The sequence below is a fragment of the Telopea speciosissima genome, chromosome 3 (genome assembly GCF_018873765.1).
Source record: "Telopea speciosissima isolate NSW1024214 ecotype Mountain lineage chromosome 3, Tspe_v1, whole genome shotgun sequence".
Classification (NCBI taxonomy): Eukaryota; Viridiplantae; Streptophyta; class Magnoliopsida; order Proteales; family Proteaceae; genus Telopea; species Telopea speciosissima.
This window is the reverse complement of record NC_057918.1, coordinates 32,959,174-32,986,447: the sequence shown is the minus strand read 5'-3', so window position 1 is coordinate 32,986,447 and position 27,274 is coordinate 32,959,174. Positions and strand designations below refer to the sequence as shown.

Here is a 27,274-nt window from a genome sequence, read left to right as displayed (position 1 = left end):
AGCAAGGGTGATACGTGGAATATTGAAGGATGGTACATGGAATATTGAGTCGCTTAGGGGGTACGAGGAATATTGGGTGCATTATAGGGGGTACGTGTACTTTACCCTTTTTTTAAACGTATTTCGGAAACTGGATGGTTGAGGTGAAGAACGGAATACCTCCATGGATCATTTTGTGCAATTCCCATGCTGTCCAAAGACAATTGGTTGACGTTTTTCTGTCTATCTTTGTGGTCACCTGCAATTTTTATAGACTAAAAGAAATAGATGTGTGCGTTCCTTATCCTCTCATAATCCCCATAATAATATGAAGAATATTACTCAATTCGTTTACGTTTACCTGAAAATGCTCCTCCGCTTACCTCAAAACGGGGGCAACTTAGCCCGATTGAGCACTTGGGTCTACCTCCTCCCAATAATTGTATTGTAGTGTGTGCTAGGAATATTGATATTAACTCTGGTGAGGCAGGGTGAGCCTTTGTGTGTATTACGAATAGGCTTCTTCAGTGTACAATTTTGAATGGGTAAGAGATCTCTACACTCTACACAAGCATCTGTGCCAATGGGTGAGTACGTCTAGGTATCTACTCATGGGACAGAGACGTCATCTCACGGTGTCCTGTGAGAGGGCATAGGAAACACCACCAAGTATAGATCTTTTTTGGTTTTTCCCTTATTTTGGAACAATAGATTTTGTGAAACAAGACAATTAGCAATGTTTCTTGTTTATCGTCTTGTTGTAATTGCTAGATCTAAGCAACGGGCTGGACATATGGATGTAACTGACTTATTTTCTTTGGTTTAGTGTTGTTTTTATCCCATAAAAAAAAAGTTAGGGAAAGAGAATGCCACTTGGTTGCCCAGCAACACACCACCCCTGTGTGAAATGACAGCGGCGATCATTTTACACACTCTTGTGTCTAGGTGCAGGGATGGGGTGTCTAGCGCGACCAGATGGCGTTCCTTCTCCCAAAAAGTTATATCACTTAAATCGAACTATCAAGACCGTGCATGAACCAACTGAATGAAACTGAATAACAACCAAATAAAACCGAATCGTTAGTTTGATTCTGTTTTAAGGCTATGAAAAATATTCAATTTTGATTTGGTTTCAGATTTTACATATTTTATCTTGAATCGAATTAAACCGAGCAAAACTAAACCAATTGAACCCTTAGTCCCTTACCGGCCCCTCTCTTTCAGAAGTACGATTTTACCCCTCCAACTTTAATAAAATTGCTATTCCGTATGACGAAGGTCAAAGTTGAACCGACATAGCTTAGATCCTGACAGTTACAGGACTGCCATAGCTGGCTTGAAGACACGTGGACACTGTGATATCCCACACTTATAAGTATCTGTATTCCAAGTTTCCAACTAACACTGCTGCAAACAGTCTTAAAGCCCTGCTTCATCGGTTTCGATTATTCCTTTTCTTTCTTTTCCGTCTTTTCCTTCTCCGAGAGATAAAGGAAGAAGAAGCGGAAGAAAGAGGCAGATACTTCTGAAGGCAAAATTTCTATCAAAATCCCCCAAAGGGAGGGAGGAAGCAGAGCAAGTAAAGCCTGAAGAAGAACGTGTTCTTGAGCTTGGCTTCTTTTCGGATTTTCGCATTTGAATTTTGTACTTGTTTTCCTGAGGTGACCTTCTTTCTTATGCAATTTATGGGTTTATTTTCTAGGTTTTGTTATATTGTAGTTGTAATTATTTAATTTTTCATCTTCTTTTTCGAGATTTGGTTGATGGTTTAGATATATGTCTGCGCTGTCGGATATTATTGGAATTTGGAGTTCTGGTTATACTTTAGATACCTTAATTAGGGTTTCTAACGAATAGGTTCAACAGGAAACATGGTTTCGGACGCGAGTAAGAAGAAGGTAGCCCAAAAGAAGGCTGCTGCAGCTGCCAAGAGAGGAGGAAAAGCTGCTGGATCATCGAAGGCTGCTGCTGCTTCAGATGCCCAGAATGGTGGGGGAGTCGACAAGTTAACCAATGGAGTCGGGTCCCTTGAGATATCCGATCGGACATGCACTGGTGTGCTCTGTTCTCATCCCCTGTCTAGAGATATTCGTGTAAGTCCGATATTCACCGGCTTTTCGTTCATCTCTCTTTTGATATTTCACTTCTTCTATATGATCGATAAACCAATATTTATGGACTGCATGTGGACTAAAGTAAATATGCACGAATCTCTCATAACCATACGGGTTTAGAAGGGTTGCCGCTTGAACGTAGGTTTCTAAATTATGTTCACCACTAAAGCAGGTAAACATCCTGCAGATTGCTAATTGGTTCATGTTATGGTGCAGATAGAGTCATTATCAGTTACCTTCCATGGTCATGATCTCATTGTGGATTCTGAGCTGGAACTTAATTTTGGCAGGTTGTTCATCAACTTGCAGTTTAGTCGTCTTGTTCTTTCATAACATTAAGTGGATGCTTGCCACTAATACTATAATTTTCAGGCGCTATGGATTACTTGGACTGAACGGATGTGGGAAATCTACCCTCCTTGCAGCAATAGGGAACCGAGAGCTTCCTATTCCAGAACACATGGATATCTATCACCTCACTAGGGAGATTGAAGCTTCTGACATGACTGCTTTGGATGCTGTAATAAGCTGTGATGAGGAGAGGCTGAAATTGGAAAAAGAAGCTGAAGCCCTTGCAGCAGAGGTGTGTTCAAGTAACTTCACAAATTTTATTGATATATTGTTTATGGGAAAGACACTCTAGATTCTTAACCCTAAGGAAGTTACCTTGATAAGTGGCGGCTTCTTCTGTTTAGGGGTGGTTTGGCCAATCTGACTGATAAGTAAGATATAAACCCCTTGGATTGTCTATATGTTAGATCTTCTGGCCTATCTTAACCATATTGCCTACCATCTAGTGGCTTTTTTCTTCTACTTGATGCAATCAAACCAGTGGATGGCTAATGTTGCTCTTCCAACTATTGGATAGATAGAGAACCATTGTTGATCGGCTATCTGTCAGCTGTCAGGTTTGGAAACCTAATATATGTACCCACCATTTATTGAATCATCAGCCACATCCATATTTTGATCAAATTGAACTGTTTTGAGCTGGAACTTATGAAATAATTAGAGGCGATATAGGCAGTTGTAAACCAAGTTTGAGCACCAACTAAATTGTTGCATAGAAGGTAAAAGCGCTGAAGCTGCTTACCTCAATATTCTAGGGGTGCTCAGCTAAAGGATTCATGCCCATTATTTAGCATCTTAGAACCATGAACTTGATATGTTAATAACAGTTTTTTTATTTTTCATTTTGCTTTAGGAAGGAGGTGGTGGAGAGACTTTGGAGCGCATTTATGAGCGTTTGGAAGCCTTGGATACATCAACTGCAGAGAAACGTGCTGCTGAGATTTTGTATGGTCTTGGTTTCAATAAAAATATGCAAGCTAAGAAAACTCGAGATTTCTCAGGTGGCTGGAGAATGAGGATCGGTTTAGCACGGGCTCTGTTCATGAACCCAACTATCCTTTTGCTTGATGAACCCACAAACCATCTAGGTAAGTCTTCATTGCCTCATTCTCTAGTTCCTTTAGATTTAACAGACCTTTTTGCTTTCATCACTTGCCTTGTTATCCTTTGTTTCTTCATGATTCGCAATCAAAATATATGAACATTTATAGCTTTTTAAGTCTTCTATGCTTGAGCCTTTTTATCAACCTTCTACTGGAATAATGAATAGAAAGATCTTGTGGCGTCCTCTTCAGAGTTGGCTGGCTATTTGAAAGTCGTTCAGCTGCTTCAGTGCCTCTCTCACTAAAGCCACTGCCATGAAGCTTATGCATAAAAAACCATGAAGTTGTGAAGTTGGGGAGTTTATTCTTGAAGGTGGGGGAAGAATAAGATATTTACTCATTATTTTTCTCCAACTCACGACACTATAGACCAAGTGGAACCTCAAGTATCGTTTAGTCAGTGATTCTCCAAGGAACAGTTTATTCCACTGTATGTTCTTGAAGTGTCCCCTTTGACTGAATTTGCCATGAAGAAATATAATTCTGTTCACACGGTTGACTATATTGTTCATATCAGGGGAGATGAGAAGAGAATCTACCGACGAAGATGAATGATATTCAGACCAGGTTGGTCAATCATTTGTTCTTCTTTGCTGGTATGATGAATGCTTATTTGAGGGTAAAACTAGATATTGATTTATTTGTTTTAGTTGCATTTCCCATATAGGATTGGAGTGATTCCATGCAGTTGCAACTTTTGAGTGTTTATCTGGTAGTTTTACTTGAGACTTACTCAGCCTACTCCTTTAGGACCCTGTAAAAGCGTGATTTGCACTGAGTTTCAGCTTCTTTGGTGTTCAAAATGAAGCAGTACAAAGAAGTGTAAAAAAAAAGTCTGGAAAGATGTCATGGTGAGAGGGAGGAAGGGAAGTATGTGTGTGTGTGTGTGTTTGAGAGAGATGATGCAGCAAGTTTAGGAGACAAAGGAATATCTATCTTGGAATGGAACACACACCGACGTAGGTGTCAGGTGTTGCAAAGCTCACCATTTTACCTTCCAATACTAATGGAGAAGTTCATGTAGCGGTTCAGCCCTTTCTAATATAATATGATAGACTAAACATCTCTAGCAAGGTTAGGCATAGTCACATGGTCACAATCTCTCTCTCTCTCTCTCTCTCTCTCACACACACACACACACACACACACACAGAGGCTGTCAATTTCCCTGAGAGTAAGCAAAACATCATGCATATAAAAATACATTGGTCTCTGCTATTATGGATTAATCAAATACCAATTTGTTGGAAAGAACGAGTGCAGAAAGAAATCTCTCTGCATGTATATCCCACGCCAGATGGGCCTGCCTGCACGGTATTGGAGCTCCCAAATGTCATTCTTCTAGGGGATGGTTTAAAAATGATATCTGTTTCTGAGGTAATGAACTTCATGTTAAATTTTCTTTATCTAAAGATTTACATGGTTGTCAAGGTGTTGCCTAGATGACAGGCATGTTGGGATGATTGAGGCATGAGGGTGTTGCCTAGATGACAGGTGTGTTGGGATGATTGAGGCATGAGGTCGCCTTATGTTGGTGAATATGGTGCTTAATATGGAGCTTGCCTAGGTGGGCAAGGCTTTGCTTTGTCTGCCTTGGCGAGGTTTTGACTTAGGCATGGCACACCATATTCATCAACTAATGACTAATATATATATATATATATTTTATTTTTTGAATTTTATCATTGGTTTAGATGCTATCATATTATAATGCAATAAGATATTTATGATATGGGCAAGAGATCGCTACTTGGTCGTGTAGCCCTTGCACCAGCTCGGGGGCCAATGTGAGCGCACACGGGTATCAACACGGATGGGATTTTTTATTTCAGTAGGGGCTGGGTGGTAATTTTGTGCACTCCTATGTCTGGACACAGGAGCCACATGACCAAACAGCGTTCTTTTTCCATTATTATGTTACGAAGTCAGTTGAGTAGTGTAAACTTTAAAACCCAAACATAAACGTATGTTCTTTCTATACACATGCTTTGGTCGCCTAGGTCACAATGCACCTAGCCACCACCTTGGCTCACCTTGGCACCTTGACAACTATGACATCCCAAGTTTTGGAGTGTTATTATTAATATAAATTTCATCTTCAAATGTATAAATCTGGTTGAAGTGTTGATATACTTCTGAGAATTCTTTCCTATCTTTTCTTTTTTAGTCTGATGGCTAGGGCTTCAAGTAGTGAGCTGGTAGTATTTCAAGTTCTAAATTGAAAGATGTAGATCAATTGATTCGATACACTCTAAACGTGGAACATGGGGATGAATTGCAAGTGAATTATTAAATGAATGTGTAAATCACTTTCAAAGAAATTGACTGTTATAGCTTGAAATTAATGAAACAAATCAAAATACAATAACCTTTATTTTGACAATAATAAAATCTCTTTTTAATATTAGTAATAAGAATTCATAGATTTCTTAATTTCCATCTTCCTTTTCAGAAGCATATGTTTTTTACAAATTGTCACAAGCTCAAGGTATTAATAAGTATAACTTGAGATCTGTACTTCAATGTCGCGGGACATCTCTTTTTCTTAAAGATATAATAAAGAAATGGGAAAAGGCTCTCTGAGCCTAAGCCATGCACTGCGCCTCTTCATATGTAGTATTATATTAATATTTTTACAGAAAGAGAAACAATGAATTAAAAAAAAATAATGTGTGGAACTCTAGTGAACCCTGCTTGTTCAGAGAACCCTCTTCTAAAGAAATATTTTGAAACACAGAATATTTTATTTCAAATCAAGACAAGAAATTTTGGAATTCTGGAATGAGTGATTGGAAAAACTGGCTACATGGTCATTATCAATATGATTTACTCAGATAGATGGGCTAGATTGGTACCACAAATATGTTGAATTATTATTACTATAATTTTAGCTCAGTAATAGTTTACATTGTTCCCTTGTTTTTTGCTTGCCATTTTTGCTGGTTCATGGCTGTGGAGGGTTTGTAGGATCTGTACTCTTATTTGCAGCCCCCTCCTTCCCACAAGTAACTACTTATTGCTGCCAATGTAATGTAAAATAACATATGCAGGATTTATATATTGATCATTGATGAAAATTTAATCTTTAATGCCTTAGATCTAGAAGGAAAGTCAGAACTGTACTTCCTAATAGAATGCTGCATTTCATTTTCCAAATGGTGATTCTGTTAATTCTGACATGTTTTTCCTCATGTTCTCAACGTCTTACTAGTTGATGTGATCCCTAACTAACTTCTTTTAATATATTGTATAAAGCTGAGTTATTCCAGTTATTCATTATTCTTTCTACTCCTTGTAACAGATTTAGAGGCTTGTGTTTGGTTGGAAGAGACATTGAAAAATTTTGAACGCATCTTGGTTGTGGTTTCACACTCCCAGGACTTCCTGAATGGTGTCTGCACAAACATCATCCATATGCAGAACAAGAAGCTGAAGATCTATACTGGTAATTATGACCAGTATGTTCAGACTCGTTCGGAACTTGAGGAGAACCAGATGAAGCAATACAAGTGGGAGCAGGAACAGATTTCATCAATGAAAGAGTACATTGCTCGGTTTGGGCATGGATCTGCTAAGCTGGCACGGCAAGCACAGAGCAAAGAGAAGACACTGGCAAAGATGGAGCGGGGTGGTCTCACAGAAAAGGTGGCAAGGGACCAGGTGTTGGTATTCCGTTTTACTGATGTAGGGAAGCTACCTCCACCGGTGCTCCAGTTTGTGGAGGTTACCTTCGGTTACACACCTGACAATCTGATCTACAAGAACCTTGACTTCGGGGTGGATCTTGATTCAAGGATAGCTCTGGTGGGACCGAATGGGGCTGGTAAGAGCACATTGTTGAAGCTGATGACGGGGGAGTTGGTTCCCCTTGATGGCATGGTCAGGCGGCACAACCACCTGAAGATTGCGCAGTTCCATCAGCACTTGACGGAGAAGCTGGACTTGGAGATGTCTGCTCTACAGTACATGATAAAGGAATATCCAGGCAACGAGGAAGAGAAGATGAGAGCAATTATTGGTAGGTTTGGGCTGACGGGGAAAGCGCAGGTGATGCCAATGAAGAATTTGTCGGATGGCCAGAGGAGTCGGGTGATATTTGCATGGTTGGCGTGGAGACAGCCACACATGCTGTTGCTGGATGAGCCAACCAATCATTTGGATATTGAGACGATCGACTCACTGGCGGAGGCACTGAACGAGTGGGATGGGGGTATGGTTCTGGTCAGCCATGACTTCAGGCTTATCAACCAGGTAGCAGAAGAGATATGGGTATGTGAGAACCAGGCTGTGACCAGATGGGAAGGTGATATCATGGCCTTTAAGGAGCACCTCAGGAGGAAGGCTGGTCTATCTGATTGAGAGAGGTAGGGGAATAGGCTCTTGGGGATGACATTGCCTTGACATACTAGTACATATAAATATGGTTATATAGGAGATCTAATATCGTAAAAGCTTAGGTAGGATCTATGATATATCTTTATCAGGTGGATGGTTCACTCAAAGTTTGAAGGTAGATGACATGAAAGCAGCAGAGCAGTTAATTGAGGCTGGTGGCAGTCAATTGTGCTTGGCTGGGTTAAGAGATGCTATGGTTAGACCATCTTTATTTATTGTAAGATAGATGATGGTTGATATCCCTAAAGAATATACCTTAAAGAGGTTCTGTTTTGGCAGATGCAGTGCTGATGCTGACATGTGTCTTTCTATTTTGATTCTTGAGTTGTACGTGAACAATAATTGAGAACATACTTTTGAGGATTACAACCTCCATTTTCACTTCTTATTAACCATTTTTGGTTGTATGGTTGCAAGTAAAAGGAAAATTTTGTAATCAATTGTGTAAACCATGTAGATGGAAACTTGGAATATCAAATTTTTTTTAAACTCTATTCATCCTTCTCAAAACCTGCCTTAAATCCTAAACCTTAAAATCTCTGAGTCAGAGTCTAGTAACGTTTTTTTAGGGAGAAAGAACGTCACCCGGTTCTGTGTGTGGGTGTGTACCTGTGTCCAAACGCACGGCCGGATGTCATTCTTTTTCCTTTTTTTGTAGTAAGGGAAAATAACTCAGAGCTCTCCAGTGTTATGCCTAAAACTAAGGCAAAACCCAAGACCTCCTGGTAGCAATGGCTTTTTACGCACTACAAGCTATTTAGTGTGTTAGGCACTTGTTCACGGGATCTCCCCTAAGTTGATAACCTATTACAGTTTAGCCCATTCCATTAGCTGTTCCCAGTTAAGTGGTAATGGCATTGAGTCAAAAAAATTTTAAATAACCAAATTACCCTTGGTGTACTGGGAAACTTATCTTTTTATCCTTCTCTTCAAAACTCAGAATGAAGATTCTTTCTTCTCTTCAACACTGACGCCTATGTCATGAACGATTTCAATACAACACACAGATTCCTCAAAAGCGACTGACTAAGGACCTTTCATAGGACTAACAGGATGGGCTTATTGCTTTTTGCTTGATGAACAAAGTGTTTTAACTTTTGCAGGATTTTCTTGTTCGACGGACAAAATGAAGGCTGAGCAATACGGAATCTTGCAGGGGTGGAAACACCTTTTGAAGGATAAAATCTACCTCAAAGAAATCTGGATAGATAACCATGCTCTACATGGTCTTTTGACTCTGCAAGGAGATATGTGTATTCCCAGGAATCTACTTCCCTCCTATCTTGAACTTGCCAAACTAATCTCTAATTTTTCAACTGTAAATATAAGGCATAAAAACAATCATTGGTTTAGAACTTTACGCTCTTTCCTTTTTTTACTATCACAAAGTGAACCTCTATTCCTCCTTTTATGTATGATGTACAGACGTTCTGTTCCCTTTAAGTAATATATTTTGTTTTTCCATAAAAAAAAAAGGACGAGAATGGCTTCGCTTGGAAGCAGCTCATGGCTATCCTCTTGGCGAATCAATTGATGACCATGCGTTACACACTATATCTCTCAGTCTCTCAGTCTTTCACCAGTCACCTTTCAATATCTCTCCTCGTACCTCTCACCTCTCTATATATACATTCCCTTCAACTCTCTTTCTACATCTTGAATCGATGAAGTAGTGGTGTGAAACCAGATCCTTTTCTCTACCACTTTAACTCTCAAGCTCGCATGCTTGGTGGGGTGGGGGAGAGATTTCTGAGTTTCTAGTAAATAGATCAGCACAAAAATCGACCATCCCATATAGAGTTACGGAGAAGGAATTGCAAAGATCTTTATGAAAAGATTAACAAGGATACAAGAACTCTATTTCTTTGCAACTAATACAATTGGGATGCATTACAATAGGTGAGGTGCCCTTTTATAGGAAGATCTACATTACATATTTCAATGAGACAGTTGTCATGATAAGATTTGACACTCTTGCTCAATTGGTTGTTGTTTGCATTAATTGAGTTTGTGGTAGCCGATGTGTCCTACTTGCGCATGCCACAAATCTTTAATCTCACTGCATCTGGTTTTCTCTGCGTATATCGTTTCAGCCTATATCACATAGATAGATTGTAATCGTTGCCCTTGCATGATTGATGCTTTAGATGTCTCAATATTCTAGAAGACTTCCACATTTTTTTGTCCAAACACAACATAGTTGCTAGAAGTCGTTAATTGTGACACAATTTAAAAAAAATTCTTCATACCTGGCACATGATAGACATTATGCAATTGAGCTTTATCAGGGTTGAAGCGAGGAATGCAAGTGGCCTTGCTGATATGGGTGATCGGTAACTTCACATTGTTAGTTGTCACGACGACTTGATTGCCTTAATATTCTGGCATGGAAAGGAACTTTTCTCTGTCTCCTGTCATATGGTTTGAACATCTGAAATCTACAATCCAATCGTGATTGGAGTCGATTCCTCCAATACTCACGGTAAGAGTACTAGATATGGAAATTCTAGAATCTAGACAGTGACAGGTAAAATAAAAGGTGATGGGATATTGATCATTTGACTTGCTTTGGAGGCGCAGGTTAACACCGTTTAGCTCTGGAGGCGTAGATTAGCTAACTTTTCGTAGGGTTTTGTCGATGGTGATTCCTCCACCTCGGGAGGATCGCCCTCCTGATCTTGGGCTTGGGATTGTTGCGGTAGGGGCATTGCCAGCATCATTTGCATCTGTAGTTTCGTGATCGCTGGCCACGTCTCCTGTCGAGGTGGAGTTGAAGAACCCTTCTTCGTTGTACGGGGAGCCTGCAGTGTTTTTTTCAAAGGCAGAAGTGGCTTTTTTTCCAAAGCCTGTTGTCTGAGCATGTGTTTTCAGCTTCTTTGATCGCCAAGTGTAGTTATGGCAGACCGTCCTTAGTTTTTATCAAGAATTTTTTTCAGAAATCCATATTCCTTCAAGGGGGTGTAATCGTGTAGCTCTTGGACCCAAGACATGTGCTTCTGCGTTTTTCGATCCAGGCAGACTTTGTTAAGGTTTGGATGAAGGGCCAGCCACATGTCCAAGGTTTTCTTCTACGGTTCATGAAGTAGACCTGGGATTTTGTACCAACAATTGAGAGAGGCTCTTCGCAGCTCGCGGGGGAGAAGCTCTGGTTCGACGCAAACCGTCGTCGTCGCTGGAACACTCCAGCAACGAGAGAGAGAGAGAGAGAGAGAGAGAGAGATCAGTGAGAGAGGAGAGGAGAGGAGATGAGAGGAACTAGGGGTGTAAGTCTGGCCTTGTCAACCCTGAGCCCGAACAAGGCCGGGGCTGGATTTTTCAACTCTAAGGGCGGGTTAGGATTGAAATTTTCAGGCCCTGGGTCAAGGTCGGGCTAGGCCAGGGTTGAGGCCTTGAGCTAAGCCTAGCTCAGCCTGGCCCTGTGTTAGGTTATGCTTTACAATTTATTATGTATATTTTGCAATTTAATTTTAGTATCTAATTATCTGTTGGTTTATCGAAAAAAAAGGCTAATTATCTATTGAATGCAAATATTTACAATTTTAAGATTGGACTACGTTTTTTAACGCAAAGAAAAGTCTAATAGTCAATTGAGTATGAAACAAACCAATACCCAATCACATGTGTTTCATTTTTTTAATGCATAGGATGATGTAAATGGTAAAAATCAGGGTCAATCAAAGCCAACCCGATCCAGCCCGACCCTATCAGTGTCAATCAGGGTTGGACTGGGCTGGGCTGAGCTAAGTCTGACAGGGTTGGACCTGGGTTGAGATAACTCAGCCCGACCTAGGGCCGGGTTGGGCTTAGATTGAGATAAGAGGACTCCGGGTTGGACTAGGGTTTTAAAAAACCCAACCCAACCCGGCTCTGTTTCACCTCTAAGAGGAACAACGCCGATCCGTGAGACAGGGAGGCGTGAGAGGTGTGAGAGAGAAAACCCGAAGAGAGGAACCCCGATTGAGTTAGTGCTAGATGGGTTTTTGAGAGGATTAAAAAATGACCGTTGGATGCAATTTGTCCACGTGTCAATCACCCTGAGGGTACTGCCAGGGAACTTGTAGATCTCCAAATTGAGAGGAAAATCCAAATTGGAGAGGATTTTTATCAGTATCGGGAGAGTGAGGGAGATGGAACGTCAGAGGCGGAAGAATCGTGCGGAGAGGCTTGGGTCAGTTCCGTGGAAAATAGCGCAAGCATCTCTCAAAATGGTTACGACTTTGTTACCACCGCTCATTGCCTCACTGTAGCCCAATTTCCCTCCAATTTTTATTTTACTCTTCAAAGTTCTCACAAATTTTTGTTTTAAACAATGATTTGGGGTGAAGTGAAATAGGAAATCAAAGGCGCCTTTGTGACATGGCCACCATCATCCACTCTACTTCGCTCCCCTCCCAAGCCCTTCCATCAATCTCTTGCTTGCCCCTCACTAAGCCTAAACCAATTGGAATTCCCTTCTCAACAACCTCTTCTTTTAAATTTCTCTTAAAATCACATACCACTCTTCCAAAACCGCAGCAGCAACAACAACAACAGCTACAACTTGATTACTCATCTTCCGAGGTTCTTGGCAGTTCTCTGTTATCTAATGACACTTTTTCCTTGTCCAATAGTTGGCACCATCTTCTCCGCTTCTCAATTGATAATAGTGACTTTGACCTTGCAAGGGCTATCCATGCTTCAATTGCCAAGGTTGAAGGAGATACATATCTTGCCAATAGTCTCATTGTAGCTTACCTCAGGCTTGGCTGTTTAGATGATGCTCACAAGATCTTTGCCTGCTTATCATCGCCTGATGTGGTCTCTTATACAGCCCTTATCTCTGCTTATGCGAAATCGAATCGAGAAGGTAAAGCCACAGAGTTGTTCTTTAAGATGAGGGATTCAGGAATTGAACCCAATGAATATAGCTTTGTTGCAATCTTAACTGCATGCATTCGTCTTTCTGATTTACAATTGGGTTCTCAAATCCACTCTTTAGCAATCAAAACTGCTTACTATTTTTGCATCTATGTTTCCAATGCACTAATGGAGATGTATCTGGAATCTGACTCCAGTGACCATGCCATTCAATTGTTTGGTGAAATGACTCAACGGGATGTGGCATCATGGAATACTGTAATGTCAGGTGCAATGAAGAAGTTGCAATACGAAAGAGCTTTCGAGCTCTTTCAGAACATGCAACGAATTGATGGATTTAGAGCTGATAAGTTCACACTTTCGATTCTCCTGGATGCCTCTAGAGGGAGCTTTGCTTGGATGAAAGGTCGTGAGATTCATGCATATGCTCTTAAGTGTGGGTTTGAATCTAATGTGAGTGTGAACAATGCACTGATTGGGTTCTATTCTAAATGTGGGAGCATCAAAGATGTGGTGGCTATATTTGAGAAAATGTCAATTAAGGATGCTATAAGTTGGACGGGAATGCTTAATGCATATATGGAGTTTGGATTGGTGGAAACTGCTGTTCAGATCTTTGATCAGATATGGGATCCAAATTCTATTTCATATAATGCTCTCTTGGCAGGGTATTGTCTGAATAGTGAAGGTTCACGTGCATTGGAGTTGTTTCAAGAAATGTTGGAGAAAGGCGTGGAAATATCAGATTTCACTTTGACCAGTGTTGTTAATGCTTGTGCAATACTCTCAGAAGTAGCAGCTAGCAAGCAGATACATGGGTTCATGTTGAAGGCCGGTTTTGGGTCGAATCATTGGATCAAAGCAGCATTGCTGGATATGTGCACGAAATGTGGAAGAATGGATGATGCACAGAAGATGTTTAGTCAGTGGTCAAATCGCCAGTATTATTCAATTGTATGGACATCGATGATTTGTGGATATGCCCGCAACGGGAAGCTCGATGAGACTTTATCTCTCTTCTCTATGATGCAAGTAGAAGGTGACATTCTAGTGGATGAAGTTGCATCAACCGCAGTACTTGCTGTTTGTGGTATGTTAGGATTTCATGAGATGGGAAAGCAACTTCACTCATATGTTCTAAAATCGGGTTTTCTTTCTGATTTAGGGGTGAGCAATGCTATTATTAGCATGTATGCAAAGTGTGCAAATATGGAGGATGCAAGTAAGTCTTTCTATCTCATGCCCAAACATGATACTATTTCATGGAACTGTTTGATTGGTGGTCATCTTCTTCATAGACAAGGCAATGAAGCATTGGCTGTCTGGTCAAAGATGGAGGAGATGGGTATAAAGCCAGACTCCATCACCTTAGTTTCGATTATTTCAGCGTACAGACATACCAGCTCCAACTTGGTTGATGCTTGTCATAGTTTGCTGTTCTCCATGAGAAGTATTTATGGCATTGAGCCTACTTCAGCACATTATGCTTCTATGGTTAGTGTTTTTGGTTATTGGCATTACTTCAACGAAGCAGAAGAATTAATCAGTAATATGCCTTTTGAGCCTGATAGTACTGTATGGAGAGCCTTACTTGACAGTTGTAGGTTGAGGTCAAATACAACTCTAGGAAAGTGGGCTGCAAAGCATCTTCTTGCCATGGATCTTCAAGATCCATCAGTGGGTATACTGGTCGCAAATCTGTATTCTGCATCAGGAAGATGGCATTGTTCTGAAAGGATAAGGAAGGAGATGAGAGAGAAGGGGTTGCGGAAGCTCCCTGGTCAAAGCTGGATCATTTATCAAAACAGGGTCCATTCATTCTTTATGAGAGACAAATCTCACTTCCACACCAAAGATATCTACAGTGGATTGGACATACTGATCTTGGAATGCATGAAGGCTGGGTATGTGCCTGATACTAGCTTTGTTCTTCATGAAGTGGAAGAGAATCAAAAGAAGGATTTCCTTTTCTATCACAGTGCCAAGTTGGCTGTGACGTATGGGCTTCTAATGACTGGGCATGGAAAACCAATACGTGTTATGAAGAATATCCATCTCTGTGGGGACTGCCATACATTTTTGAAGTATGTTTCAATTGTTACAAAGAGAGAGGTATCACTTAGGGATGCTTCAGGTTTTCACAATTTTAGGGACGGTGAATGCTCATGCAGAGATTATTGGTAAATTATTAATTGGTGAGCATGGTGGAACCAATTGCCTAGATTGTGCAAAACACTGGTTTAAAGCATCGTCTTTGATGTTTATAAATACTGTTGTTCTTTCTAAGATTTATTTTTTGGGGTCCTGTCATGACACTCCATTTTTAAAGACGAAAGTGGCATGTACTTTAGCAAACCAATGGTTGGCTGCTCTACTGAGAAGAAACTCCAAAATCATTGGCCGACCATTTGTGCCTCAGTTTGCTAATTTAACTGTTCCTGTGAATAAAGCCTGCTCCAAAAGTCTCACCAAACAATAACACCAGTTTGAAGAAAGAGGATATCTAATGGCTCATGGATGTAAAGCTTGCATGAATGAGGCACATTAAACCATTTACAAGTGTAACTGTATGGCTCTTTGTCTGAACCCAGTTTTGCATTGTGTTCCATCACTCCGGAAATGCTGAACTTGCATAAGATGATACCATTTGCACTGTGCTAGTGTATTTCAAGGGAGAGAAATAGAAGGGTTTTTTGTGGGAAAAATCAACCATATTTTGTGCTTAAAAAGGCCTCATTGATGGACTTGGTGTACTTTTTACAAGGAAATTCTATCAACATACTTTGACTTCAGACTTCAGAGACAATTGGAGATCAAGCTAGTGGATCTGGTAATTATTCTGTGTATACATACATCCACATATGGATCACTGGAACAAATGTTGGTCTTAAAGGCCTTTCTTTCAGGGGTGTGGCCAGAAACTCCTCTCTATACAGTAGTAATAGTAATGTTTTGCTTAAAACTGTTTTATATGGGAATGTCTGATATTTAGAACGTTTGCTTATGAAACCACTGAATTTTTTAATTGCCTTCTAAGGCTATATTTAGAGGCATTTTTTTTCTCAATGAAAAATAGGTCTCCAAGTTCCTCCCCTCCCTCTTCCTTTTCTTTCGTTTTTTCTGTTCTGGAAGATAGTCTCCAAACATGACTCCCCTTTCCTATTTGTCTCCGTCCCAATTTTCCTCTCTCTCGCAAGACTCAGTTTCAGTTGATCTGAGAATTATTTAGTCTATGTGAGGAGGTTGAATGATTCTTTCTGGTGAAGGAGTCTATTCTTCCCATACCTGACAAGAATTCTTGGAAATGTAGCTGAGCTTGAGTATTTGACTCCATCAGAATGGATATTTTAGAGAAAGAATGCATCCCCCATTGTCACCCACTCTCTCTTTGCTATTAATGTAATACTCATGCCCAGAATATGGGGGTAATTTGGACATTTCACACTTTGACGTAGATTTTTAACGGGCGGCCAACTGAGGATCTTGATTTTTAATGCACAATCGCTTTAATTTGAGGGAAGATGATTAATTTTAGGGTTGTTATTCAGGTAACAAGGGTAGGTTATGTTTGGAAAAATAACAAAACGGTGAAAAGACCAATATGTAACGAGTGATGAGACATTGAAACATCTATCAGGTGGGGCAATCTAGACATTTTAATTTTTTTTTTAATAGAATCTTATGACAAACATTGTAAAATGGCATTTCTGTCATTTCGAACACTAGTAAACTGCAAGGATACTCCTCCCAACCTATCTTTCCCCTCTCCGACGAAAAACTCTCACCGGTGGGGTTCTAGCTCTTCTTGAAGTGGCTGTCATAGTTGAAAGCATCTATGCAACAAAGTATTTCTTTGTGCAGTTGATATATTCAAAAAGAAAGGAGGTGGGTTTAGGGTTTTAAAAATCCAGAGTCGTCTTCGTTTCTGGCTCAAGCTCTCCTTGAAGTGGCCATCGATGGCTGAAGAATGCCAATGCAGCAAATTATTTCTTTGTGCAGTTAATATTTTAAAAAAGAAAGGCGGGGGTTAGGGTTTTAGAAATCCGGAATCATGTCGGTGACATTGGAAAGAGCCATCTCCGTTTCTTGAGATAATTTCTTCATGTACTCTCTCTTTCTCCTTCTCATTCTGGAATGGATGGTATTGTTTTTGTCGGATTCGAGTATAATTTCACTGAAAGACTAGTAAAAGAAGCTGAATAAGGCATTGGAGGAAGAGATGGTTGCTAAGTAAGCTAAGAAAGTAGTGGAATGGCTCACCTGATGTTTCAAGTGAAAGTAATAGTTTCTACTTAACTTTGTTTGTGCTGCTCTTTACCAAATTACAACTATGTAGAAGTGTCTCAACAGAAGAAGAATTTGTGGTGCCTTAATCATGTTCTTCTATATTTATCAATTGTGCTTTATGTTTTCTGTCGTGGAATATTATTGGAAATACAATCTAGTGAGTGAAGAATTTCCAGTTGAATTGTGCTTTATGGTTTGAATTTTTATTGCCCTTCCCAACATTCCAATCTCTATTTACAGTTTCTTGATATATATGTTTCATGAATGAACTGCATACTTTAAGGATCTGAGTTAACAACTCATGGCAAAGCTCTTCGTTCCCTCCACATTGTGCTAGAATATGCAATTGAGGCAGCGGTGCAGCACTACTGCAACCACACCTGTGAGTGAGTTCGGTGTAGCTCTGTTCTTGATTTCGAGTGCTTTATAGTTGATTCCTAGCCTTTCTGTTTTGATATGCGATTCCCTGCCCCTTTTATCATTTCATTGTAACTCAATGAAAAAAATGCCCCAGTGTAGAGACCAATGTGAGAATGAGGAGTTGAAAAGGTTTTGTTATCCTTTCCCAAATGAGAAATCACTGGTAAGGTAACAGTAGCAACACCAGTGATTTGGAAACGTTGTTTTGTTCATCACTTCTCTCTGTGCATGTTATCTAGATATGATTATGGACTCTGTGATTCGGTTTCATATTCACTAGTTATTTCTTTTTTGGTGGTAACTTAATAGTTATTTCAAGAACATGTATTCGTAATATCTTTTTGAGCTATGCTGGCTTGGTATTTGGGGGAGTTTAACTTGAGCTTATACACTTTAGGTATCTCTTTCACCTTTGGTGCTTACTCGTCTTATGGTATCGAATTGAAATTGGATCCAACAGCGCCCCCCCCACCCCCCCCAAAAAAAAAAAAAAAAAAAAAAAAAAAAACTTTTAATTCTATGCAGTATACAGGGCTGATGATGGACTAGATAATGATACAAATATCATGCAAATGAGAGGACCATTTTGGATGTCGAATTTTGCACACTCGACATTATAACTCAGTAGTCTATCGTATGATGATTTGAATGCATAAAATCCGCAATTTACAGGAATGTAATGTTGGATAATGTGATGCATATCACATGGAATGGTGAGTTTTAGACTTTTAGTGGATTTGTTCTGTTTTTCGTCTACCTTAAAGCAATGTTGATTATCAAATTTGTCTGTAGGGTCACATGATTGAATTACCACCCCCACCTAACGTGTTTATCTCTCTATCTATTGTTTCCCCATGCCCCGCTCCGATAATGATCTTGAGTCGGATGTTCAATCCATTTTGCACCTCCTCCCAGGGGCCATGGCTTTGCCAGTGTCAGTTACATGTTGAGACCTAGTTATTCACTGTATAATTCTTCCAAGGAAAGAGATTCAGGTGATGGAGCTGAAAGAGAATCACGTCTGAAGCAGAGTCTTCTGTTAATTTTGTCAACTGCTTCATTGCCTTTGTTTACAGTTCCACCTGATTTAAGCCCTGCTACTTTGCTTGATTCACCTGGGTACTTCTCTCCTGAATTTATGTTCAACCCATTTGGTATCTCTGTTTCTATGTTCTATTTTTTCATCTGACTGGTCTGCTTCTAGAAGTAAGATGTTTATTTCCCTTGTTGTTTCGAGTTTGCGGGCCATGAAGGGGGCAGCGGAGGTTGAGATTAAAAATAAATTACAGGTTTGGTTTTTGGCTTTAGAAGTCAAATAAATGCTTATTTCTCTTGCTGTTTTGAGTTTGCAAGCCATGAGGAGGAGGAGTGAGAAACAGCAAATAGCTGGGTTTCAATAACGTTTTTGCTGCATAATCACGGATTCCTTTTTTGGAACTGTCATGGCTATAGCACTGGTTTAGTGAATCAAATTTGGCACGCTATTTTGTGGATGATATTGTTTAAGATTGGGATGTAAATAAATCAAACTATGGATCTCATGCGAGAGTTAGAAAGAATACTCATTGATTTGATGCTCCACGGTTCATATAGCTTTGAATTTTCCGTGAAACCCATTTTTGGTTCAATTGTAGGTTTCTACAAGAACATTTAGTAAGCTCCATTCATGCATGTTGGGAGCTTTATTATTTTCTCGAATTATAGTGGATGTTGAGATTCGAACCAGATAGTAGAAGGTATTAGCATCTTTGTCGAATGAAATTCTACTTGTTCAATGATTTGACCTGGAAGCTCCAACCTGCTGGTGTGAATTAATAATGTGTTGAGTCCTAATTTGTAGTCATCCTGCCCTACAAGTCTGGTTAACTTGTTGGAATAATCCCAATTTGGTAAAGTTATCTTTGTAAGCTTATCCTAGAATGATTTTGTAAGCGACTATCTCTGAAATTACTCTGTATTTTATATTGTATACTTTTGGTATACTCTGTATTTTATACTGTAACTCTGATTTTGTAACCCACGAGTCTATCTCTGAAATTGGATTCAAACTCTTGTACTAGTTCTTATCTAGTGACCCTTGAATCCACATGTCTCAATGTAATTTTCTCATGTCCATGGAAGTGTGCTGAAAACTTCTAAATACCCCTATAACTTGATTTACACATTTGATTGAAAAAAGTTATCAAATTTCAGTTTGAATCCAACACATTTGTTCTAAAAAAGTTCTTGGATTATTTGAAGCAATCTGATGTTGGGATAGCTCGCACTGTGTTATCCTTTCCATTTATGGCAGGCTATTGTGGCTTCAGAAGATCATTGGTTCTTTCGGCCTTGTGAAGTTGATCCTGTTGGGATAGCTCATGCTGTGTTGTATTTGTCTGGTCGGGGAGGTGGAAGTACTATTACTCAGCAGGTGACTTTCTCCTCCTTCCGCCATTAAAAAAAATCCTCGTTTTTTTCTACTATTAAAGATTTCAGTTCTCCTATATTTAGCTACCCCCCAAAAAAATAGTTCTCTCATATGTTGAAGGCATGCTAATGATGTAGACATGGTTATTGGAATTAAGTTTAAGAAGGAAATTGATATTGTTTGTTAGAGTTGGTTGTTAAAATCTGCTTCTCATATCAAACCCATGTTATGTTTGAAGCTATTCCAGAATGAAATTGAATCATGTTATTGACATTTTTTCTCAACCCAATTTAGGTGGGGAAAAAGAGAGTCAAAGCAGTAGACCAGTAAGTTTTTTCAAATATAGAACTGTTTCTATCCATGGGTTTGGCTTCTTTATGTCAATTAAGAAGTCACAGAAGTATTTAATTTCAATAGTTGGTCATTTATATGAATTAGTAGGGAGTTTTCTTGTAAGTTGGGTCTTCATATTTGGTAGAAGAATGAATAGTAGAGCTTAAATTGTTGTGTTAAGTGAAAAATTACATATAAGCCTGTAAGCTCCAGGGTGGGCATGATCAATGAGCACAATATTCGTCAGAACAATGATATGCTTTTTAATTCAAGGACATGGTTTATTGATTGCGTTGTAAGAATTTGTTTCATAATTCTTGATAAGTAAAAAGTTATAAAAATTAATCAAGAAGTAAAACCATAACCAATTTCTTTTGGTTCTCGTTTTTTTTTCCTCAACTAATCTTGGCACCATTTGGTTTAATACCATTACCAATTTCTTTTGGTTCTCATTTTTTTCCCTCAACTAATTTTGGTACCATTTGGTTTTAAGATCATACCCGTGTCATTTTGACGCTAAATGTTTTTCTCTTGGTTTCATCTGGCAGCTTGTTAAGAATGCATTTTTTTACCACGGAATGTACATTCTCAAGAAAAATTATTGAGATGGTGCTTGCAGTGATATTGGAAAGGACAATGTCAAAATGGAAAGTACTGAACACCTACTTGAATCAGGTAATTCCTCTTCTCCTGCTTTGGTTCCGTCCTTTGCTGAATTAAAAGCTTTACAGAGGGGGAGAGAGAGAGATAGCATACATGTATCACTTGAATTTGAATTGTCAAATGCTTTAATTGTCAATTATCTAGCTTCTATATCTTGTTTGAGTTATATTTAATCTCACTGGATTATTTCCCTTGAATAACCTTTTACTTCTATTTCCCTCAATTTATTATTCCTGCATACATCTTGTAAAACCCTAGTTACCCTTAGGAGCTCTATTCCATTAGTTGATTAAGCTAACCCAGTGTAAGACTTAAATTCCTTTTACTATCCAATCTGGTAAATCAAGGTACCATCATTTCTATAAGTCTCATTTTCTAATTCGCTTGAAACTCCTTATGGATACTATCACACAATTTGACTATTCTTTTGGTCCAAATGGATATTGTTTTACCATTTCCATTTTCCAGTTTTTTTTTTTTTTTTGATGAAAAATAAAAAACTTTCATTACTGCATAAAGGGATGTACAACTGGTTAAGTGCTTGACTATTCTCCCTATACAAGTGAAAAGTTAAATTAGGCATGTTTTCTGTTGCTTCAACAAAAGTGAGGAAAAGCGATAAAATATTCCAAGATAGAGGGGATGGGAATTGAAACGTTAGAACATTAAATAGTTTACTATTGCACAACCATATGTCCCTAATCTGAACTGTTTTTGCTGTGAATTCTCCCAGCCTTTCCATAACCCAAAAAGCTCCGCTTCCATATCATCCTGTGTAGCCACCCAACCTGCATCTGTTAGGACACTTTCACCATCTATCAAAATATAATAAGCCCACCTTGCTAAATTAAGATCTGGTTCATAAATTCCTGCGACCAACAAACCAGTCATATTGAAATTAAACTTATTCATGGAAATGGGAGTTATAACTAAACGGGGAGATTGGGGGTTATTCAAATGCCGTTTGGGAGGGGTGATGTCCATATCCGCTAACCACCGAGATACATTGTTGAGGACCGCAATAGGGTCAGCCGGAGCATTACACATAATAACTTTGTTTCTTATAAACCATATAAAATAAAAGGTGAGAATAAAAACAGAAAAAAACCAGGTTAATGAAGCCTTGTCCAAGAGTGGGGAACCATGCAAAGAGATAACGAGATCGATGAGAGATGGAGCAGATAAATGCTCGGTTCTCAATCCAAGAGGACCAGAAGCCCACACATGCTTAGTCCAATTTCAAGACAAAAAGAGGTGCCAGATGGACTCTACACTAGAGCCACAGAGAGCACATTGAGGCTCGATAGCCATCCATTTGGAAAGGGTGCCTCGTATAGGGATCCCTGCATGTAAAACACGCCAAAAAAAGATTTTAAACCATGGGTGAATGCTTAATTTCCAAAAAAATTTCCACCATTTGGATAAAGAACAGTTGGGGGGAGTGGAGGTGGTGATGAATTGAGCAGCTTTCTTGTTTGAGAAGCTCCCATTCATAGATAGAGTGCACCACCACGAGTCTTCAGTTTGTGAAATATTAATTCTAAGAATTGCATGCACAGATGAGGATTGAAAACAAGCAATCAACTTAGAATTATCCCAGGCATCATTATGAATGAAATCACTTACATATCCAAAGTTAGGGGAGGGGAGAATTACCTGGGGTGTGGACTTACCTGCCCCCCAAAGGAATCCACGGATCATGCCAACAGGAGGTAGCCTTTCCGTTTCCAATCTGACGGAAAGAAATGGTCTTCAGGTCCGGCAAAATCTTAGCAATACTGTTCCAGGTCCAGGATCCTCTTTTGCGGCCAGTTTTAGGGTAAAAAATGGAAGGGTTGGGGAAATACTTAGCCTTGAGGACTCTGGCCCAGACAGACGAAGGTTCAGTTAACAGTCTCCACCCCAGTTTGAGAATTAGGGCTTTGTTGTGGACCCTAGATTTACGCAGGCCCAGTCCTCCTAGGGCAGTGAGCCTACATATTGTATCCCAATCAATTAAGTGGCTGCGAGTCCTGTCCCCATGGTCATTATTCCAAAACCGGAGGTAGATTCTATCCAACTCTTGGCAGGTCCTTTGAGGTAGAAGGAAGTGGGACATGGGATATGCCAGAGTAGAGGCCAAAACAGATTGAATCAAAACCCTCCTCCCAGCATAGGAGAGAAGATTCGCCTTCCAAGTAGAGAGCTTAGAGCGCACTCTATCCACCAAGGGTATAAGGTCTTTATGCTTAGATCTAGAATGGCATAGCCTAGTTCCTATGTAGATAGATTTTGTGGTCATTTCCTTCATTCCAAGTAAGTGGCAAAGCTGTTTCTTTTTTTCCAAATCTACACCCTTACTAAAGAAGATATCACTTTTATTGAAGTTAATTTCTTGCCCTGTAATATCCGAAAAGAGGTCAAGGACCGATTTAATAGTTAAGAAATCATCCTCAGAAGCTCGACAAAAGATGAAAGTGTCATCAACAAAAAACAAGAGGGATATTTCAGGGGCAGTGCGAGCAACTTTAATGCCTTTGAATAGGCCAATGTCCCTATAGGCCCCAAGTAATCTAGAAAGAACTTCCATAGTAAGAAGAAAAAGGTAGGGGCTTATTAGGGGGCAACCTTGACGCAACCCCCTGGCCCCTGCAAGGAGAAAGGTGACCAAATGAACTGCCCTGCAGCTTAAAAGAGAAAGATGTTGTGGTTATTAGGGCCAGAACCAGATAGATCCAATGGTCATCAAAACCCAAAAATTTAAGAAGGTTGGAGATTAACTGCCATTCAACTCTATCATAGGCTTTGGATATGTCCAATTTGATAGCTGCAAAGCCAATTTTACCTTTATGTCGTTTTAAATACTGAAAAATTTCCTGAGCTATAGCAATGTTATCCCCAATTTCCATTTTCCAGTTGCTCTTCAGCTTTTCAAAATCTTACGGTTAGTGGTATTCATTTCATTTCTTGGAAGTCTGACAGGTGATGTTGTCCTGCAGGTATACTGGGGACATGGTATCTATGGAATTGAATCAGCATCTATTTTTTATTTCGGGAAGCACCCATCCCTTCTTAGTTTGGGGGAGTCTGCAATGCTTGCTGGAATTATACCTGCACCTGAGCTTCGATTGCCACTCAGGGACCTAAGCAGGTCTGCAACTTGTGACATTTCTTTTGTACTACTGTTTTCAACAAATTGAGCCTTTTGTTCTCTTCCTCTTTTTCTCTCTCTCTTTGTGGGTCTCTCTTGGTGGGGGTGCTGAGCATTTATGATTTGCCCTTGTCATTTCTTACTCTAAAGACAGCTTTCATCCCAGTATGCAATTTGCATGTACCAGTACCCTAAAAGTTCTTACTTCTTTTGTTTATTCCTGTTCTAAACTTTGTTAAAGAGGAAAGGCCTCCCAAGCTAGAGCATTGAGGAAGATGGTGCAAGTGGGAATGTGGGATATCTTGATACTGTTCTTATGACTGTGAATCAACCACTTCATTTATGTGTTGGACCAGAATGTACAAAGGAATTCCTGCGCTCCTTGTCCGTCGTTCCTGATGGGGTATTTATTCTTCATCATAGCATGCTTTTTGTTATCACACAAATTAGGCTATTGCTTTCAGTCAGGTTTTAATGTATCCAATCCTTTCCCCCCCCCCCCCCCCAAATGATATGCACTGTCCTTGAAATATGTTTATGCTCGGAGATTTCAATAGTCTGCACAATAATGTCCTTACGAAATATCTGTTCGACTTTCTCAATTTCAGGTTTTGTAGATGTCATTGAAAGCTGGTGGTGTTGGGACATATAATGTTTTCATAATGGTAAATTTCAACATGTATTTCCTCTGTAGTCTCAGATACAAAGATGATTTCTAAATTTGGGAAAAGAAGAAAAAAAAAATTCATTCCTCTAATTGATTTCCTTTGTTTTAGAAATGAGTAGAATCCATGATGGAATCCTGCAGCAGTGGAGCAAGCCATAATGCAAATCCATCGGATTTGGCAAAAAACGAAGGGTACGTGTGAAAAGAGTCATTGTTAAGGTAAGCTTCCCATATGAACTTGGACGTCCAGTAGTCTCCATAAAGAAAGAAGTGAATTCAAGTTTGAAAAGGAAAACAAATACGTAGATGTGTAATAGGATTTCTGGGCAATGCCAAATTTGATAAGTTCATGTTTTTAACGATTATTGACCTCGTTGGTCTGTCTTTACAGGTACATGTGGAGACTTGATCCATTAAAATGGACAATATTGAGAGAGGAATTTTACAGCTCATTGTTTAGTATGGGATCATAGAGCTTGTCATGGGAGTAGAAGTAGACAAGAATTATTTAAAGTTGAGAGATGGATTTTGTCATTTTTTAGGAAACTCTTGTACAAAGATGTTCTGAACATATTTATAAAGGTGATCATTTTTCGAAAATTGTAAACATTTGGTTGTATAGTTTATTTTGGATTGAAATGAAAAAACTCTTGGTATATGTTTGAAGTTTTGTAAGTAGATGTAGTCTTACAGGGCAAATAAGAGAAAAAAAAAAAAAAACGAAAAATGAGAAAAAGAATCTCTATATGTTTTAGCAGTCGTAGTCAAGTACCCCTAAAAGATAACACAGAATTTTGGAGGGCAGTAGTAAAACGCTCCTAAAAGATGAGAATAAGTTTTAGAGATGGTAGTAAAATGACTTTATTTTAACGTAAATTACCTCTAATATTAACCTCTATATGTGAAAATTATATATTTTTGCCATGTGCAACATGTGCCGACATGAATACATGGAGTACCAATCCAAATGAGCAACCCGGGAGGAACCAAAATTGAATGTTACTTTGTCAAGCGACCTACGTATCCCAAACGATTCACGAATCAACTCAAACATAGTTTAGACGATCAAATTGTACGAGAATGCATTAGTGATCGGAGGATTCAAGATGATTTGATTGTTCAAAAGAACAACAGTGATAGGAAGATGTTATGATGAACTTAGACAAAATGAAAACTACATAAGTCGGGAGATACAATTATATGCATTGAAGAGACCGAACTAGTACATAACTTTGTCAGGCTGCCTACGTTCTCTTACTACCGATTAGATCAATAGTAGTTTCCAAGAATTTTTTTGCAGAGGATTAGATGATTGTGTGTATGTGCATAGTGGTGGACTGAATTTTGACATAACTTCGCCAAGTTGCCTACGTACCTTTACTGGAGACATCTCATCTTGTCACCCTGGAGGCTACTCTAAAGATGATAAACATCCTTTGAGGCATAGGGGTCATTTAGGGCATACTAGTGAGTTTCTATTTTAAATATAGATAATTTGATCAATTACGGAATAAATAATGGAGATAAGTGGTGTGGGAATTTTTATCCTCTGCTGTTCGCTGCCCGAACAATACAGTGCTGTCCCCTCACATGGGATTCCACGTTTGCTCGAAGAGCATTTACTCTCCAGGGTTGGGAGATGGAATAAATGCAGTGAAAAAACAAAGGGAGCAATCACATTGGAGCCCTAAAATTACCCAACTTTTCATTCATTGTTTTTCTTTCTCCCCCTCTCTATGTTTCTCTGATCAGCAATAGGAAAGCATATCGATGGTGACCTTTGTTAAGCATATTGGGTGGATTGTTTTTATAAAAATATAATGGGGGTTAAAATTAACATTTTAAATTTAAATTAACACCGTTAGACTTATAGGGGACGGTTGTAATTTTTAAAAAGCATAGGAGTGGTCTTAGTTTCAGACATAACACAAGGAAGGTGTAAGTAATTTTCCCTTTTTTAAATTATAGTTAGGGTACAATCTTTCAAAGCAAGTAGTGTATTCTCTGTCTTCTCACATGGTTTTCTATTAATTCTTTGAGAGAAAAAAAATGGAGAGAATTTTCCACCACACTATCCTAGGGTTCACAAACCCCATAGGGATTTAGTATGTTGCCCAAAATACCTTCCTGATAACTTCTCGTGTGCATCAGAAGCCTCAAGATGAAGAACCCTCTTCATATATCAAATATACATAATTATAGAAAATATAGGAAAATTTAATAAAAAAGTAAATCACATAGTTGTAAATTTTGAGATTATAATAATACAAACTTATTAATAATGAATCAAATGTAACTAAATGATTAAATTTAGGAATCTCATTTTAAGCAATTATTGGAAAAAAGAAACAAGAGGTTAGAGAGGGTACTGATTGATTGATATACATAAGAAGGAATTAGATAGCATTTATTAGAAGAAAAAAACAAAGAAATAGAAAAAGAAAAAGAAGTCCATCAAGGCTCTGACTTGAGAGTGAGGGAGAGAGACTAATCAGAGTTACCGAGGGATGGATGGAGAGAGAGAGAGCTTCAACTTATGGTATATCTAGCTTGCATGTTTCTCTT

At 39.1% G+C, this 27,274-nt stretch overlaps 3 protein-coding genes across 4 annotated transcripts; all 3 read left to right on the top strand.

The window, feature by feature from the left end:
- The first annotated feature begins 1,569 nt into the window (after positions 1–1,569).
- On the top strand, positions 1,570–7,971 carry LOC122653720 (ABC transporter F family member 1-like). Its single transcript, XM_043847656.1, has 6 exons — positions 1,570–1,588; positions 1,846–2,072; positions 2,310–2,383; positions 2,466–2,676; positions 3,298–3,532; positions 6,849–7,971. The coding sequence occupies exons 2-6, from the start codon at positions 1,851–1,853 to the stop codon at positions 7,904–7,906; spliced, it is 1,800 nt and encodes a 599-aa protein (XP_043703591.1). The 5' UTR covers positions 1,570–1,588; positions 1,846–1,850; the 3' UTR covers positions 7,907–7,971.
- A 4,291-nt stretch (positions 7,972–12,262) lies between these two features.
- LOC122653719 (pentatricopeptide repeat-containing protein At5g03800) lies at positions 12,263–15,034 on the top strand. Of its 2 annotated transcripts, XM_043847655.1 has the most exons (2): positions 12,557–12,788; positions 12,896–15,034. In XM_043847655.1, the coding sequence occupies exons 1-2, from the start codon at positions 12,696–12,698 to the stop codon at positions 14,981–14,983; spliced, it is 2,181 nt and encodes a 726-aa protein (XP_043703590.1). In that variant the 5' UTR covers positions 12,557–12,695; the 3' UTR covers positions 14,984–15,034. The 2 variants fall into 2 exon arrangements, with proteins under 2 accessions (XP_043703589.1, XP_043703590.1); XM_043847654.1 differs by having other exon boundaries at positions 12,263–15,034.
- Positions 15,035–20,840: 5,806 nt separating this feature from the next.
- Positions 20,841–24,465, top strand: LOC122653721 (biosynthetic peptidoglycan transglycosylase-like). Its single transcript, XM_043847657.1, has 3 exons — positions 20,841–20,924; positions 23,891–24,042; positions 24,284–24,465. Exons 1-3 carry the CDS (start codon positions 20,856–20,858, stop codon positions 24,360–24,362), a joined length of 300 nt encoding a protein of 99 aa, XP_043703592.1. The 5' UTR covers positions 20,841–20,855; the 3' UTR covers positions 24,363–24,465.
- The last annotated feature ends 2,809 nt before the right edge of the window (positions 24,466–27,274 follow it).